General features: G+C 44.6%; 1 protein-coding gene across 1 annotated transcript in view; it reads left to right on the top strand.

The window, feature by feature from the left end:
• col9a1b (collagen, type IX, alpha 1b) overlaps window positions 1-16,454 on the top strand; it is a 205,416-nt gene that overhangs the window by 92,770 nt on the left and 96,192 nt on the right. The window contains exons 10-15 of the mRNA XM_085998169.1: window positions 8,081-8,134; window positions 11,127-11,171; window positions 11,257-11,313; window positions 11,425-11,478; window positions 13,781-13,834; window positions 15,537-15,590. Of these exons, the coding sequence (XP_085854295.1) occupies window positions 8,081-8,134; window positions 11,127-11,171; window positions 11,257-11,313; window positions 11,425-11,478; window positions 13,781-13,834; window positions 15,537-15,590 (318 nt within the window). The remainder of the gene's footprint in view (window positions 1-8,080; window positions 8,135-11,126; window positions 11,172-11,256; window positions 11,314-11,424; window positions 11,479-13,780; window positions 13,835-15,536; window positions 15,591-16,454) is intronic.

Genomic DNA, 16,454 nt, shown 5'->3' with positions numbered 1-16,454 from the left:
AAATGTGGCTTCTTGATCACTGAAGTATCCAAGACAATTTTATCTCCTGTTGTAAATTCTGTAAATCTACTATTACAGCTGCTACACAACTTTTCTGATAAAAGTCTCAATTGCCGTCTTTCTGCCCCTCCAGATGTTGCTGGTTACTTCATTGCCATAACCTCTGTGAATCTACTTCATTCCTCTTCTATCCTAATATTACACTTTCCTAAAGAGAAAGCTGGCCAATTGGCTCCCTTTTCTCCTTCAATCTCGATGATTTTAGCAAAGAACCTCCCTCCAATACTCCATTCTGTTCCACCTCTATGACCAAACTCAAGTTGTTCTTGTCAGGGCTACTGCTCTCTGGACTCCAATAAGATTTCTGGTTCAGATGTTAACCGTTCCAATGTCCTTGGCCATTCCCCTGGCGATGCCTTTGATCTGCACCTCTAGAATGCTGCTCTTGATTTTTTTTGTCATTGCCTCGGACATCTTCAGAGCTTATAACAGTGTGTGGAACAGTACGCTTCTAGACAAGTTACCATCATATGGTCTCCCACCAAAGCTAGCTATTTGACTAGTTAATTTTCTCTCAAATCACTCTACCTGTGCTGTAATTGATGGTTCATCCTCAGATTCTTTTTCTATTAATTGCCCATGACTCTGTACACTCTCTCAGTGTGCTGCTTATTCCTATCAATGACCTCGTTGATAGATCATTGGGAATAAGCTCATTGATATGTATAAACACTGTTTGTTCCTCAAAGATGATAAAATAAAACTCTAGAATATTTGCCCATCCTGACATTTCCACTATTCCCCACCCCAGAAATGCCAGAACCATTGGGGCCGACTTTTCTGGAGCCATCAGGCGGGCTTTCAGGCATGGGGGGGGGGGGGGGGGGGAAAGAGAGAGAGAACAAAAACAAACAAAAAAAAAAAAAAAAAAAAAAAAAAAAAAAAAAAAAAAAAAATCGCAAAAATAGGGGGTCACGACCCCCACCCCCCCACCCCTGCCTGATTCCCTGCCCCGTCCGATTTCCACCCAGGCATTTCTGTCCAACCCGAATCAGTCCCGCCCGCAGCAGGCGGGACTGGTCTTCAGGCATCTTAATCACCGATAATTGGCATCTATAATGCCATTTTAAGGGGCCCTTGCTATTTTCAGCCTTTTCCCACATTAAACACGCCTGGTGGGAACCCCGCTGATGAAACCTGGCGTGAACAATATCAGATTGCTAACTATCAGCTGCAGGTCAATCAGGAAAGAGGAGATTTAATCAGACATCATTTGTAGGTTGCAGGACCTTGTTGTTTCAGGCTTGGGGCAACTTGTTCCAGGCTTAGGCACAGCTGTGGAAGGTTGGCACCTCACACACTTCTCCAGTGTGAGCTCCTGGGAAGCCCCTCTCGCCACCCTCACTCAGTGCTTCCTCAACTGAGGCACCTACCAGAAGCATGGGAGGCCTTTTTTTCCTTCCCCTCTTGGCATTATAGGACCTCCAGCCCCATTTGCGAAATGACACACGCCACAACTGCAGAAGTTGCCATCAGAAATTTTATTTACAACAACCAATTGGTGGCATTTTAAAAATAAACACAACATTTCACCCAAGTGACTACCCTTGTGACTATTAGTGCTTTATTTTCCTCTTACACGTGCTCCTACGTAGTGGTTCTCCTGTGGCTTCAGCAGATGTGGAGGCCCCTTGCTCACTTTCCTGCTGCTCCTGTCTCGACACCTTTGGCAGGCGTCCTCTGGGGTGGAGAGCTGCTCCTGCGGCTGTGCAGGGGCTGAGACCTCTATCTCCGTTGTGTGTGGACTCGGGCGGGGCTCTGACCGAGGGCTCTGCAGTGGCATGGAAGTGTGAGTGCTTGGAGAGGAACCCCCACTTCCTTGAGGTCTGCCACCAACCTCCCTCTCATGGGCCAGGTCCCCCTCAGTGCCTGCAAGTGGCTTGAGAGCAGCTTGCTGCACATCAGGGGGGCCATGGGGACCCGTTTCTTCAATGGCAGTCCTACTCAGAAGGCCTGCCATGAAGGTCTGGTTTCTCTGCTCAATAGCTGACCATCACTCCTCCAGAGATGTCAGTCTATTCTGAACATTCACCATGTTTTCAACACTCTGGCGACTTAGCTCCTCCATGGCCGTAGCCATCCTCTCCTCTACTGTAGCCATCCTTTCCACGGAGGTTGCCATCCTTTCTGTGGTGATGCGTTCATGCGTCAATGACTCCACAAAGGCTCTGCTCATGTTCGCTATGGACTCCTCCATTCGCTCCACACTCGCAGCGACCCTGGAGACGAAACCTGCCAGAGACTCCTGCATCTGTGCATGGAGATCCATCACCTCTTCTCTTGCGGATGGACCCAGAGGCAGAGGGTCGACATGCAGCAGAGCTGAGCTGGCAGAGTCCTGCGCCCTTCGACGAGGACTCTCCACTGCTGTCCCTGTCTCCACCATCTGCTGATGCTCACTTGTGAGCTGTGATACACCAGGTGACAACAGTACTCTATCTCGCGAAGGTCCCACCGAGGTGTGAGTGTCTGCGCTGGTGCTGGGTGCGCTGAATTCTGCTGACGCTGCACCCTCAGAGGTTGGAGCTTCCTCTGAGGCGTCTGGCTGCTCAGCCTCTTCCTCCTCCGCAGTGGGGACGGGGGCTTCGGATGGTCCTGTGGGGGAGTAACGGAAAGAGTTAGAGATGTGATGCCAAGGCTACATGCACATTGGATTTTGCAGATGCTCATAAGCCCAAATGATGTAGCTTCAGAATCATAACAACGACTCATGCTATATCAATGACAGAGATGGAAAACTACTCTGTCACCAGCTTGCGGGACTGCCCCTGTCTCTCCTTCCCCAGCTTCATCAGCCACATCAGCCCTGACAATTTCTAGCACTTCTTCCTCCCAGGGGGTCAGGTGGGCTATTGAGGGTGGGCCTCCTCCAGTCCTGGCTCGCTCTCTGTTGTTGTGAGCTCTCTTTTCCTGCAATGAGGGAGACAAGTGGAGTTTGAGTGAGAATGAAGGAGTGAGTGTAGAGATTGCATAGCATAGATACTTAGAGGGAGACAAAGATGGTGTGAGGCTGCAAGACCAAGGGCCCTCCCTGTGTGTTGTCAGTTGTGCTCAAAGCATCAGAGTAAGAGGGAGTGTGAGGGCTGCATGGTGGAATAGTTATGTGAATGTGAGCATAGAGAGAGAGGGAATGGGTAAGAGTGCATGGATGTGACTGTGAAGTGGGATGTGGAGGAAGAGAGTGCTAAAGCTGAGTGCTGGTGGGGAAAGGCAATGGGGATCAGTTTGAGGGTGATGGAAACTTCATACTTACTTTTCCTGTACGGATAAGGTCATGGAATCGCTTCCGACACTGCATCCAGGTTTTTTTGGTGACTCCCAGCGAGTTGACATCTGCTGCCACCTGCATCCATGGTCTCAGTGGGAGGCCTCTTCCTCCCTGACCTAGGGAAGAGGACCTCCCTGTGGGCCCTCACCCCATCCAATAATGCCTGCAGTGAAGCCTCGTCGAATTTGCAGGCAGCTCGGGGGTCTGGCACTGGCCACAGCTGCTGCAGGCTCCTCTGCCATCCTGTGTGATTCGTATGGAAGCCTGCAGAGGTTGCAATGCTTGCTCTGGACCTTAAAAGCACCACGAATGATGACATCATACTGTGCGACTTTCTGCCTGGAAATAGTCAATTAGCAAGGGTTCCCACACACTGGAAATGAATTGGCCAATTGAGGGAAAATTGCATCAATCTGGCAGACCCATTTACATTCGTGTGGGAACCCCGACATTCGGGGAACCCGACAATTCCCCACACCTGCGGGAAAATTGGCCCCATTGAGTCCAATGAAGTGTTTGATCATCTCACTCATGTTGATCTCCATAACCACTAATTCCAGCCAGATATTCATTCAGTTCCTTTTTAAACAAGTTAACAATCCCAGCCTCAGCTGGGAGTTTGTTTTACATATCCATTGCTCTGTGCAGCGAAATACAAACCTACTCTAGTCTCTCATCTGACATGAGACTTTTTAATGTTAAACTCTGTGCCTTTCCAGTGTTTGATAACAAATAGAGAAAACAGAAATGGGAAGGACCGCCATAAAAAGAAAACTTGAAGACATAGGAGCGCTATTGCTGTACTCCCTCATGATGCAAAGTTTTTTTAAATCTCAGTTCTATCCGACAATGTGGAAAACTCCCCAGTTATGTCCTGTCCACAAAAAGCAGGACAAATCCAACCCGGCCAATTACCGCCCCATCAGTCTACTCTCAATCATCAGCAAAGCGATGGAAGGTGTCATCAACAGTGCTATCAAGCGGCACTTACTCACCAATAACCTGCTCACTGATGCCCAGATTGGGTTCCGCCAGGACCAATCGGCTCCCGACCTCATTACAGCCTTGGTCCAAACATGGACAAAGGAGCTGACTTCCAGAGGCGAGGTGAGAGTGACTGCCCTTGACATCAAGGCAGCATTTGACCGAGTCTGGCATCAAGGAGCCCTCGTAACATAGAAACATAGAAGTGAGGAGCAGGAGTATGCCATTTGGCGTCTCGAGCCTGCTCCGCCATTCAATGAGATCATGGCTGATCATCCAAATTCAGTACCCCGTTCCTGCCTTCTCTCCGTATCCCTTGATCCCTTTAGCCTTAAGAAATATATCGAACTCCTTCTTGAATATATTTAATGAATTGACCTCTACTGCCTTCTGTGGTAGAGAATTCCACAAGTTCACCTCTCTCTGGGTGAAGAAATTCCTCCTCATCTCTGTCCTAAATGGCTTACCCCTTATCTTTAGACTGTGACCCCTGGTTCTGGACTCCCCAACCATTGGGAACATCCTTCCTGCATCTAGTCTGTCCAGTCCTGTTAGAATTTTATAAGTTTCAATGAGATCCCCTCTCGTCCTTCTAAACTCCAGCGAGTATAAGCCCAATCGACCCAATCTCTCCTCATACGTCATTCCTGCCATCCTAGGTATCAGTCTGGTGAATCTTCACTGCACTCCCTCCATGGCAAGAACATCCTTGCTCAGATAAGGTGACCAAAACTGCACACAATACTCGAGATGTGGTCTCACCAAGGTCCTGTACAACTGCAGCAAGACATCCTTGTTCCTGTACTCAAACCCTCTCGCTACGAAGGCCAACATACCATTTGTCTTCTGAACCGCCTGCTGCACCTGCATGCTTACCTTCAGCGACTGGTGCACAAGGACACCCAGGTCTCGTTGCACTTCCCCTTCTCCCAATCTATTGCCATTCAGATAACAATCTGCCTTCCTGTTTTTGACACCAAAGTGGATAACCTCACAATTATCCACGTTATATTGCATCTGCCATGCTTCTGCCCAATCACCCAACCTGTCCAAATCATCCTGTAGTTTCTCGGCATCCTCCTCACAGCACACACGCCCACCCAGCTTTGTGTCGTCTGCAAACTTGGAGATATTACATCTAGTTCCCTCGTCTAGATCATTAATATATATTGTGAATAGCTGGGGTCCAAGAAACGATCCCTGCGGTACCCCACTAGTTACTGCCTGCCACTCGGAAAAAGACCCATTTATTCCAACTCTTTGCTTTCTGTCTGCCAACCAGTTCTCTATCCAAGTCAATACCTTGCCCCCAATCCCATGTGCCTTAACTTTACACGCTAATCTCTTATGCGGGACCTTATCGAAAGTCTTTTGAAAATCCAAATACACCAGATCCACTGGTTCTCCCTTATCTATTTTACCAGTTACATCCTCAAAAAATTCCAGTAGATTAGTCAAGCATGATTTACCTTTTGTAAATCCATGTTGACTTTGTCCAATCCTGTCACTATTTTCCAAGTGCTCTGCTATTACATCTTTTATAATGGACTCTAGCATTTTCCCCACTACCGATGTCAGGCTTACCAGTCTGTAATTCCCTGTTTTCTCTCTACCACCTTTTTTGAATAGTGGGGTAACATTAGCTACCCTCCAATCCATGGGTACTGTTCCAGAGTCTATAGAATTTTGGAAGGTGACCAGCAATGCATTTACTATTTCTAGGGCCACTTCCTTAAGTACCCTAGGATGTAGATTATCAGGCCCTGGGGATTTATCGGCCTTCAATCCCGTCAATTTCCCTAACACCATTTCCCTACAAATACTGATTTCTTTCAGTTCCTCCCTTTCATCAGACCCTATGTTCCCCGACATCTCTGGGAGGTTATTAGTGTCCTCCTTTGTGAAAACAGAACCAAAATATGTATTTAATTGGTCTGCCATTTCTTTGTTCCCTATTATAAATTCCCCTGATTCTGACTGCAAGGGACCTAGTAAAACTGAAGTCACTGGGAATCAGGGGGAAAACACTCCACTGGCTGGAGTCATACCTAGCACAAAAGAAGATGGTTGTGGTGATTGAAGGTCAATCTCCACAGCCCCAGGACATTGCTGCAGGAGTTCCTCAGGGCAGTGTCCTAGGCCCAGCCATCTTCAGCTGCTTCATTAATGACCTTCCCACCAACATAAGGTCAGAAGTGGAGATGTTCGCTGATAACTGCACAGTGTTCAGCACCATTCACAACTCCTCAGATAATGAAGCAGTCCATGCCCGCATACAACAAGACCTGGGCGACTTTCAGGCTTGGGCTGATAAGTGGCAGGTAACATTCGCGCCACACAAGTGCCAGGCAATGGCTATCTCCAACAAGCGAGAGTCTAACCACCTCCCCTTGACATTCAACGGCATTACCATCGCCGAATCCCCCACCATCAACATCCTGGGGGTCACCATTGACTAGAAACTTAACTGGACCAGCCACATAAATACTGTGGCAACAAGAGCAGGTCAGAGGCTAGATATTCTGTGGCGAATGTCTCACCTCCTGACTCCCCAAAGCCTTTGCACCATCTACAAGGCACAAGTAAGGAGTGTGATGAAATACTCTCCACTTGCCTGGATGAGTGCAGCTGCAACAACATTCAAGTAACTCAACACCATCCAGGGCAAAGCAGCCCGTTTGATTGGCACCCCATCCACCACCTTAAACATTCACTCCCTCCACCATCAGCGTACCGTGGCTGCAGTGTGTACCATCTACAAGATACACTGCAGCAACTTGCCAAGACTTCTTCGGTAACACCTCCCAAACCCGTGACCTCTTCCACCTAGAAGGACAAGGGCACCTCCAAGTTCCCCTCCAAGTCACACACCATCCTGACTTAGAAGTGTATCCCCGATCCGTCATCGTCGCTGGGTCAAAATCCTGGAACTCCCTACCTAACAGCTCTGTGGGAGTACCTTCACCACATGGACTGCAGTGGTTCAAGAAGGCGGCTCACCACCACCTTCTCAAGGGCAACTAGGGATGGGCAATAAATGCTGGCCTTGCCAGCGACGTCCACATCCCATAAGCGAATAAAAAAAAAGTTGCATTGCTATGAGGAGGTGCCACTTGAAGCCTTTGTCTTGTATTCTATCCAGAAGTGCAAGATAAGCCCTACTTCCCCAAAGGGAGGGAGGGAAAAATAGTGGGAAAATCATCCCCAGGCCATTCTTGTGCATGTCCTAGAAGCTGATTCAGAGAGCTGGGAGAGGTTAACAACCAAGCTGCTTGGATTAGGTATGTGAAGCAGACAACTTCAGATTGAAAGAGGGAACAAAAGAAGGCTGAAAAAAACCACACTGTTACAATGTGCACATTCTTCATTTTCCTATGAATTACCTTTTTTACACCCCTGTGAATCACACATGTGCATGCAACAACAAGAGGTGGGGGTCCCTATTAATTTTGTGGTTATCTGGTCAGAAGCCTCTAACATTCCCTAACCACTCCTTAGAATAGCGCGAGCAAAACTACAACTTGCAAAACTACACTGCAAATAATTTCCTGAAGTTTGAGATCTGTTTAAGATGCATCTCAGTATTTTGAGTTGACTCAAGTGTATTTCACTGGTGTAAGAATCTCTTTGTAAGTAAAGAAGTAAATTGACTATAACCTTACACTGGTTATAAGTTGGGAGTTTAACTTTCATTCTGATGCCCAATTAGCACATGACCGATATCTCAGTAATTACTTTGGTGATGACTTGGTTTTATTTCAATTCCAGGGTGATCGAGGACCTTTAGGGCTAACTGGACCACCAGGTCCACCTGGACCCAGGGTAAGTGATCCATTGTTTTACCCAAATACTCAGTTTAATTTATTACTCAGCGCATAAAAGTTGCCGATTTTTGTTTCTAGTTTGTTAACAAGTCGACGCTAATTATTCACAGTAGGTCTAAAGAAAATCTCACTTAACCAGAGTAATTCTATTGTGCCTCAACAAGATGAATTGGGATTTACTTTATCCAGAATGAAAAGCAATTGAGACATTAGAGAAAATGGAATCAGTTTTTATCTCCGTTGATCTGAAGTGTGATGCAAAACCTGTAATAATAAACACTGCATTTTCATTTATAAAGCACTGTAAACAGAAGATGGAGTAGAGCATTAAGTCTAGCAGGAAGGAGGCACTTACTATCAGAGGGATTGCTATCAGGGGGATGTAACATTTTTTGGTAACGGTAATTTGATTTTTAAAAAGCTGATGAAAGGAGTACCAAATCCGTGAAGAAAGAAAAGCAACGTTTGCATTTATAAGGTGCCGTTTGCAGATGACACAAAGCTGGGTGGGCGTGTGTGCTGTGAGGAGGATGCCGAGAAACTACAGGATGATTTGGACAGGTTGGGTGATTGGGCAGAAGCATGGCAGATGCAATATAACGTGGATAAATGTGAGGTTATCCACTTTGGTGGCAAAAACAGGAAGGCAGATTATTATCTGAATGGCAATAGATTGGGAAAAGGGGAAGTGCAACGAGACCTGGGTGTCCTTGTGCACCAGTCGCTGAAGGTAAGCATGCAGGTGCAGCAGGCGGTTAAGAAGACAAATGGTATGTTGGCCTTCATAGCGAGAGGGTTTGAGTACAGGAACAAGGATGTCTTGCTGCAGTTGTACAGGGCCTTGGTGAGACCACATCTTGAGTATTGTGTGCAGTTTTGGTCACCTTATCTGAGGAAGGATATTCTTGCCATGGAAGGAGTTCAGAGAAGATTCACCAGGCTGATACCTGGGATGGCAGGAATGACGTATGAGGAGAGATTGGGTCGATTGGGCTTGTACTCACTGGAGTTTAGAAGAATGAGAGGGGATCTCATTGAAACTTATAAAATACTGGCAGGACTGGAAAGACTAGATGCAGGAAGGATGTTCCCGATGGTCAGGGAATCCATAACCAGGGGTCACAGTCTAAGGATAAGGGGTAGGCCTTTTAGGACAGAAATGAGGAGGAATTTCTTCACCCAGAGGGTGGTAAACCTGTGGAATTCTCTACCACAGAAGGCAGTAGAGGCTAATTCATTAAATGTATTCAAGTGTAATGATCAATAACATGTCATTCTAGAATAGTACACTAGGTGGAGCTATAGAGCTGTAGAGCTGTATAGAGCTGTATATTTAGTTGTATGTGTTTAAGACTACACTACCCATGATGCACTAGGCTACCCACAAGGCAGTAGTAAAGATGGCTGCCTGCACACAGAAGCACACATGCTGAATCTCTACAGATGCTGTACCTAGAGATCGTGTAATGAATAAATGACTAGCTAGAAGCTAACTGTTAATAATAAGAATGTCTAGTTACTAATGAACATAACATTCAAGAAGGAGTTGGATATATTTCTTAAGTCTAAAGGGATCAAGGGGTATGGGGAGAAAGCAGGGACAGGGTACTGAATTTGGATGATTAGCCATGATCTCATTGAATGGCGGAGCAGGCTTGAGGGGCCGAATGGCCTACTCCTGCTCCTATCTTCTATGTTTCTATGTGCCTTAATACATCCAGAAACATCTCCAAAGAACTTCACATACAATGAATTATTTAAAGTGCATTAATTGTTGTTATGTAGACAAATATGGCTGCCATTTTGCACACAGCAAGAACCCACAAACACTAATGAGACAAATGATCAGTTAAACTGTTTTTTGGTTGTGTTGGTCAAGGAAAAATGTCAATAAGGACACTTGGGTGAACTTCCTGCTCTTCGAATAGCGCTGTGGCATTTTGTAATATCCACCCAAAGTACCAGAGGACAGAAACGTGGGGGGTGAGATTGGTCTTTACCAGTAATGCAAAAGTGAAGTCAATGGAAAAGCAAAGCAGGCACGGTGTAAAAGGAGCTGATAGTTCATGATGAGCCCGTTCACCAATTTCACCGCCATGGTCTTGGTTTAGTATCCGATAGGATGGCATGTCTGACAATGCAGCACTCCTTCAGTAGTGTACTGGGCGTCTTCCTGGATCATGTGATCAAGCCCTGGAGTATGGCTTCATGAAACCAAATGGTGAAAACGTATCTGAGTCAGAAATGATTTGTACACCCATCTTCACATAGTACACCAGCTATTTGATCGACTTTCTATCCTTTCTGATTTGTTGCCAATAGTTTCTTTAAAATCTTGCCCTACTTTGGTTTCCTCCCCTCATCTCCTGACGGTGCTAGGATACAATTCCACAGGTTTTAGGCCACCCTCTATTGTGTCACGCAAGTATCTATTCTTTGTGCATGAGCCTGGGCACTGAGTGTCGCTGGGTGATTCAACAGCCGGAGCCCGACCCTGTCCTGACCTGCCAGCACAGGTCACTGGACAGCAATCAAAATTGGAAACACTGGCAGTCTTCCCTTCCCCCGTCACCCCAGGGGCACAGTGTCTAATTGTAGCATACAAATTGCTGCACTCACTGAGATCAGCAAAGACCAGGCGTGATCCTGGGAACTTCTTGGTCTATGGTGCTCCGTATCACACTAGATGGTGCTTTTACCCACTAAGTCCTGAAGGTATTAGAATCATAGAGAGATACAGCACAGAAGGAGGCCATTCAGCCCATCGTGCCTGTGCTGGCTCTTTGAAAGAGCTATCCAATTAGTCCCACTCCCCCTGCTCTTTTGAAACCATTTTGAAAATTATTATTGGATCTGCTTCCACCACCCTTTCAGGCTGAGCATTCCAGATCATAATAATTTGCTGTGTAAAAGGATTTTTCCTTATGTCGTCGCTGGTTTTTCTGCCAACTGACTTTGTTAATAATGTTTCCATTTTGATTTTACTGTAGGGACTTCCAGCACTTATGCATGGTGATAGCAGCGGTGAGGTTCTGGTAAGGTTTCAGGAATATTGATACATTTTCTGCACAGTGACATTTTCCATGGTATTCATTAAGTAGAGTGTCTGTTTGTTTGCAGTGTCCTAATGCATGTCCTCCTGGCCTACCAGGCTACACCGGTCTTCCTGGAATGAAAGTAAGTGTCCAATTAGTCCATTGTGACTCAAACAAATATATTAAGTAAATAAATTGGCCATCAACTTTGATGCACAAGTGTTTCTAATTCATTCACCGCTTTGATCTGCAGGGACATAAAGGTGTGAAAGGGGAGGCTGGTGAACCAGGCAAACAAGGACACAAGGTAGGAGAAAATATTACCCAGCAAAGCGTGGGTCTTAATATGAGCATGTCCGTGTTCTGGAAGCAGCATTCCATTTGTTCTAATCACAATCGTAAACCCATTCAATGAACCCAAATTAAACCTGCAGCCGTCAATTTATGTTACGTTATTATAATTATATAAGGAACATGTTGGCATGCGAGTCAAACAACAAATCTTTTGTTCTTTAATCGTATGATTTGTCTGTCCAAAACAAATGAAAATGATTTGTTTCGCTGGCAAAAGCAAAAGATTACCATAACTTGCCAGTAACTAACATGTACTTTATTTCTCAAATGCTTGCACAGTTTTACAGTTCTAATGTGTAACCTTTAGTCCAAGTTTAACTTTATAACTATATTCTACCTTTAGACTTAAGCTGTAAGTAAGAAAGTCAGTAAAGAACTTATATAGCATCTTATCACGTCCACGGGATGCCCCAAAGTGCTTTACAACTAATGAAGTACGAGTAGGTAATGTATTTTTTCCACATCAATTTTTTTTTTACTTTGACTACGTATCATGATTTATTAGTACTCCTTATTCTGAAATTCACTGCTACGATCTGCATATGATTCCTGTATTTCATAGGATTCCCAGGGCAAAAGCAGGTGTGGGAAAGGAATTCCTGAATGCCAGAGGTATTGGTTTTCCAGTGCCCGTGGGAACTATGCAAATGATCTCTAAGGATGCACTGACACTACAACAGTAGCATTGGTGCAATGTCGTGGTGTAAATCTGGATCAGAGTCTGACCTGACTCTGGACTGAAGTGAAGTGAAACTGAAGTGGGTGTCCCTCTGAAGTAAGAATCCCTGAAGGAGCAAAAGTGGAGGCTGGTCTGATCCCAACTCCACATTTACACAGCAAAACCTGGGGTTTTTCAAAATCAAATCACTTCACAACAATGCTGCCATTGTAGTATAAATGGCTTCTAAGGTTGCTGCAGAAAATAGTTTTCTCAAAGATCTCATTGTTGTGGGTGGCTGGCAGGAAGAAAATTCATATTTAAAATTTGAGAGGAACGGAGGTAAATAATGGAAGCAAAGAACCAGACAAATAACAGAGAAAAATAAGAACCCTCACAGCAGAGAACAAAGAAAGTGTGAAGAGAGAGCAAAGAGAAAGAACAGCGAGCAGATAGAAGGATGAGAAAGAGCAGAGAGAAAGAAAACAAAGCCATAATTAGCAGAGAGAAGAGAACAAGCGTAACCGCAGAAATAAAAAAGAGAAAGAAAGTAGAGGATAGATAAAGAAAAGCACAGAAACAGCAGAGAAGAAGTAAAAACACAGAAACCCCAAGAAGAACAACACAATGGAAAAGGAAAACAGCAGCTAGAGGAAGCAGAAATCAATGTGAGAGTGAACAGAGCGAGTTCTAAATGTAATTCTAAAAGCGAAAATGTATTCCTTTATTCCTGAGTGAGGACACATAATGGGTTCGATTTTAACTCCCGGGCAGGAACGCAGCCCATCAGGGAGAGGGCAAGCTCGGCCGATTTCAATGAGCGGGCCTCATTAACATGACACTTGCTGTCTTATCGACCAAAACGGGCGGGAGGTCAGTGGGAAGCAGCTGACTGACCATTAAAATCGGGTGGCAGGAGGCCACCGCTGGGGACTCGGAATAGTCCCCGGCACAGAGTAAGTGGATTGGTGGGGTTCAGCAGGGAAATCACAATCCGGTGAGGAATAGAGGAAAATTGAGTGGGAAGGATCTCACGCCTGTAGCGGAGCTGATTTTATGTCCACCTGTTAATAGGCAGAAAATCGGACAGGCTCTATTAGGAGCGCGGCTTCCAGCCCACCTAATTTTCCTCTCTGCCCTGCACCCAGATGATCCTTTAAGCACAAACACTAGAAGGGGAAAATCTGCTCGGGTCTTTCTAAGTAAGGAGCAGGTGGAACTCTTAGGATTTACTCTCATCAGTTTTTCATTTACAACTCTACACACCCAAGCTGCCAGTCGCTTAGATCTGCAGCCAAGTTGACTCAGGAATAGTGGGTGAAAAATAATACATGTGGCCAATGCCTTCTAACCTCTCATTGTATTTGTAGCTCTCCCCAGCCTCAGATTATTTCTATTCCTATAATCATCAGTCCAAAGACAACAGTCTTCCTTGTATTTGACATGATTTTGCACTTGAGGTCTTTGAACTGCGTCGCCATGCCCATCATTTAGTTCTTTCTGTGAATGCAAATATCAGTTGTGCTCTGGTCCATTGTGTCAGAAAGTAAGTCTGCTCACGTTTCTCATTTCACTAACATTTGTTTTTATTTTTTAGGGTGAAGAAGGTGAACAGGGAGCTCCTGGAGAGCTAGGTTCTCAAGGCTCTCCAGTAAAGTATTTTTCTCTTCAAATATACTTGCTATCTTGTGATATTTGGATAGGGTGTTTTTTATTAGAAACTTTGGGCTGAATTTCCACTTTTACTGTAAAACAGGCTGTTGCGGATTCGCTGCCCGTTTACACACCGCCCGATTTTCGTTCCCATTGTGGAAATAAAAATCGGCCGTTGTTTAAAACGGTGGCTGATTTGTTACCCCCCTCTGGTTTTCCACCCGGAGGTCAAAATGAAAATTGGGCAATTAGAGCCTGTTTTTAATTAGTGTGAAGTGACCTTGAGTTGCTACAGTGCATTAAGGTAAAAATATTTGAAGATTCAAGATCCTTAAAGGAATAGATAAACTGAATCCCTGTAATACGTTTGATAATGTCACAAACTCTGGTACCGGGGGACCTGGCAATCTTAGAAGAGGGAGGATGCACAGACGGTTTAGATTAGGGTACGGACTAGCAACCCAGAAGTCAAAAGTTCATAGTCCCATCACTGTGAAATTGAATTCAATAAGTCTGGCAATTTATGGGCTAACACCAGAAAATGATCATGAAAGATGCTGGATTGTCCTAAAAACCCAGCATGTTTACTAATGTCCTTTAGGGACCTTTACCCAGTCTGGCCTACATGTGACTCCAGCCCCGCAATGTGTAGTTGACTCTTAATGGCCTCAGGGCGACTCAGGATGGGCAATGCATACTGCCCTGCCAGTGTGGCCCATATTACAAGAGCAAAAGTTATTTAGAAATATAGTACTCCTATACGTGACCATGTGGAATGAACTATCCAAGGAAGCAGAAAGTGTGGGAAAATTTAAGAGAGAATTGGACAGATATTTGAGGGAGTAGACAATTGAACAGTATTAGTTATTGAGACACACAAGATGGACTGTAGAGTCTTTTCCAGTCAAAATGCATAGGTGAAGGACTTAATATGATTAACAGGGACTGCAGCCAATCTGAAGGATTTACAGTGCTAAACAGTCAACTCTGAGAAGAATAAGCATTTTGTTCTGAATTGCTAATTTATTTTACAAGTTTCATATATTTTTACCAATAAATTTTCAGATAGGTGAAAAATTCAAGATGGTAGCTCAAACTAACATCATTTGATTGATTTGATTGGTCAGTTTCTGCTACTTGGGACTTGTGGGTTTCAAAAAAAGAGTAATTTGATTTTTTTTCTGCTGTTTGTTCTTCCCCATTGGTAGCTACCAACGGGATGGAAGTGTTTATGATTTGTTCATCTTTAGTCAATTAGATATTTGGTAATTTAGTCTTCACCTCAGCCAATGCTTATTTTCTTTGTGCGTCGGTGATGCCTTGAGGCATGACACCCCGCAGTGCAGAAAAAGAGTCACTGCCAAGACATCTCTAAACAGCGTGTCTGAAGATTGCCCAAACTAAATACTTGACAAATTAGTACTGCATTGTTGGTAATGAGCAGACTGTTCTAAGCTCTAACCAAACTTCCTGTCTTCCTCTGAAGATGCCTCTTTTGAGCTTCTATCTGGAAGTCGGAAGAGTGAGGATCACACTAGGGGAGATTGAGTACGAATTCTGCACACAACTTGTGCATTTTGCTCATTTGGACAATTAGAATGAAGAAATAAAAACTGACATCACATTTGCCACAAATGTTTTTCTAATAGTTTCTAATTGTTATTTGTCAGTTTAACAAGAGATTTTCTTGCCAACCTTAGGGTACCCAAGGTCCAAGAGGATATATTGGCATGGAAGGACGAAAGGGTGATGTGGTAAGTTCAACTGATGCAATCTAGTTAAGGTAGCACGGTGCTTGAATTTCCACCTTCCATTAACTTACAACTTACTCGCCAGTCTACTGCTGACTTAGTGCCACTTGTACACAAAGCTGCAAAAGTGATACTGCAGGCTTTAAAATTGAATCCACAGTCTCTCCCAGAAAAATTAAGGAAGGTTAATGCCCTGTTGTTCTGCTTAAAGAGGAACATTACACTTTTTTTTTCTTAATGAGCATCTTAAATTGTATAATTGAACTATTTCATCGCAACTGCATGCAGTATTTACTTTCAAAAGGGAATTGGATAAAGACTTGAAGGGGGGAAAGAGCAGGGGAGTGGGTCTAATTGGACAGCTCTTTCAAAGAGCCGGCACAGGCACGATGGGCCGAATGGCCTGCTTCTGTGCTGTAAGATTCTATTCTATATGTTGGACATTTCCAATTTTGTACATTTGTTTCTGTTGGGGAGCAATAGAGCTGCTACTGATGTGCTGTGCTGTGTGTGTACAGAAAATAACTGGTTGTGAATTAGTTGTTTCATGCATAGCTCACTGCCTGAATAAATAATTTTGTGGCAGAAGATCCTGTGTTGTTAATGGGTTTAGATGCCCAGTGTTCCATGAAAATTAACTTAGGGGCCAGTTACATTACAGGTACTAGGGGCTGGTACCTACCTGTATGTTGCAATGATAAGCTAGCTCTTGCATTGCACAACGCCCAATGCCAATAGCTTTCAAATGGCATTTAAATGTCATGCTGCATACTGTAGCTGGCATGAAACCCAAGCAGTGTGTAAGTAATTTCTTGCCTTTAGTGCAATCTGCATGTTACTGCTGGAGGTAACGGGTAGAGAATTAAG

The sequence above is a fragment of the Somniosus microcephalus genome, chromosome 9 (assembly GCF_052327205.1).
Source record: "Somniosus microcephalus isolate GS21.2 chromosome 9, FLI_Smic_1.0, whole genome shotgun sequence".
Taxonomy (NCBI): Eukaryota; Metazoa; Chordata; class Chondrichthyes; order Squaliformes; family Somniosidae; genus Somniosus; species Somniosus microcephalus.
This window is presented reverse-complemented; position numbering and strand designations above follow the sequence as displayed.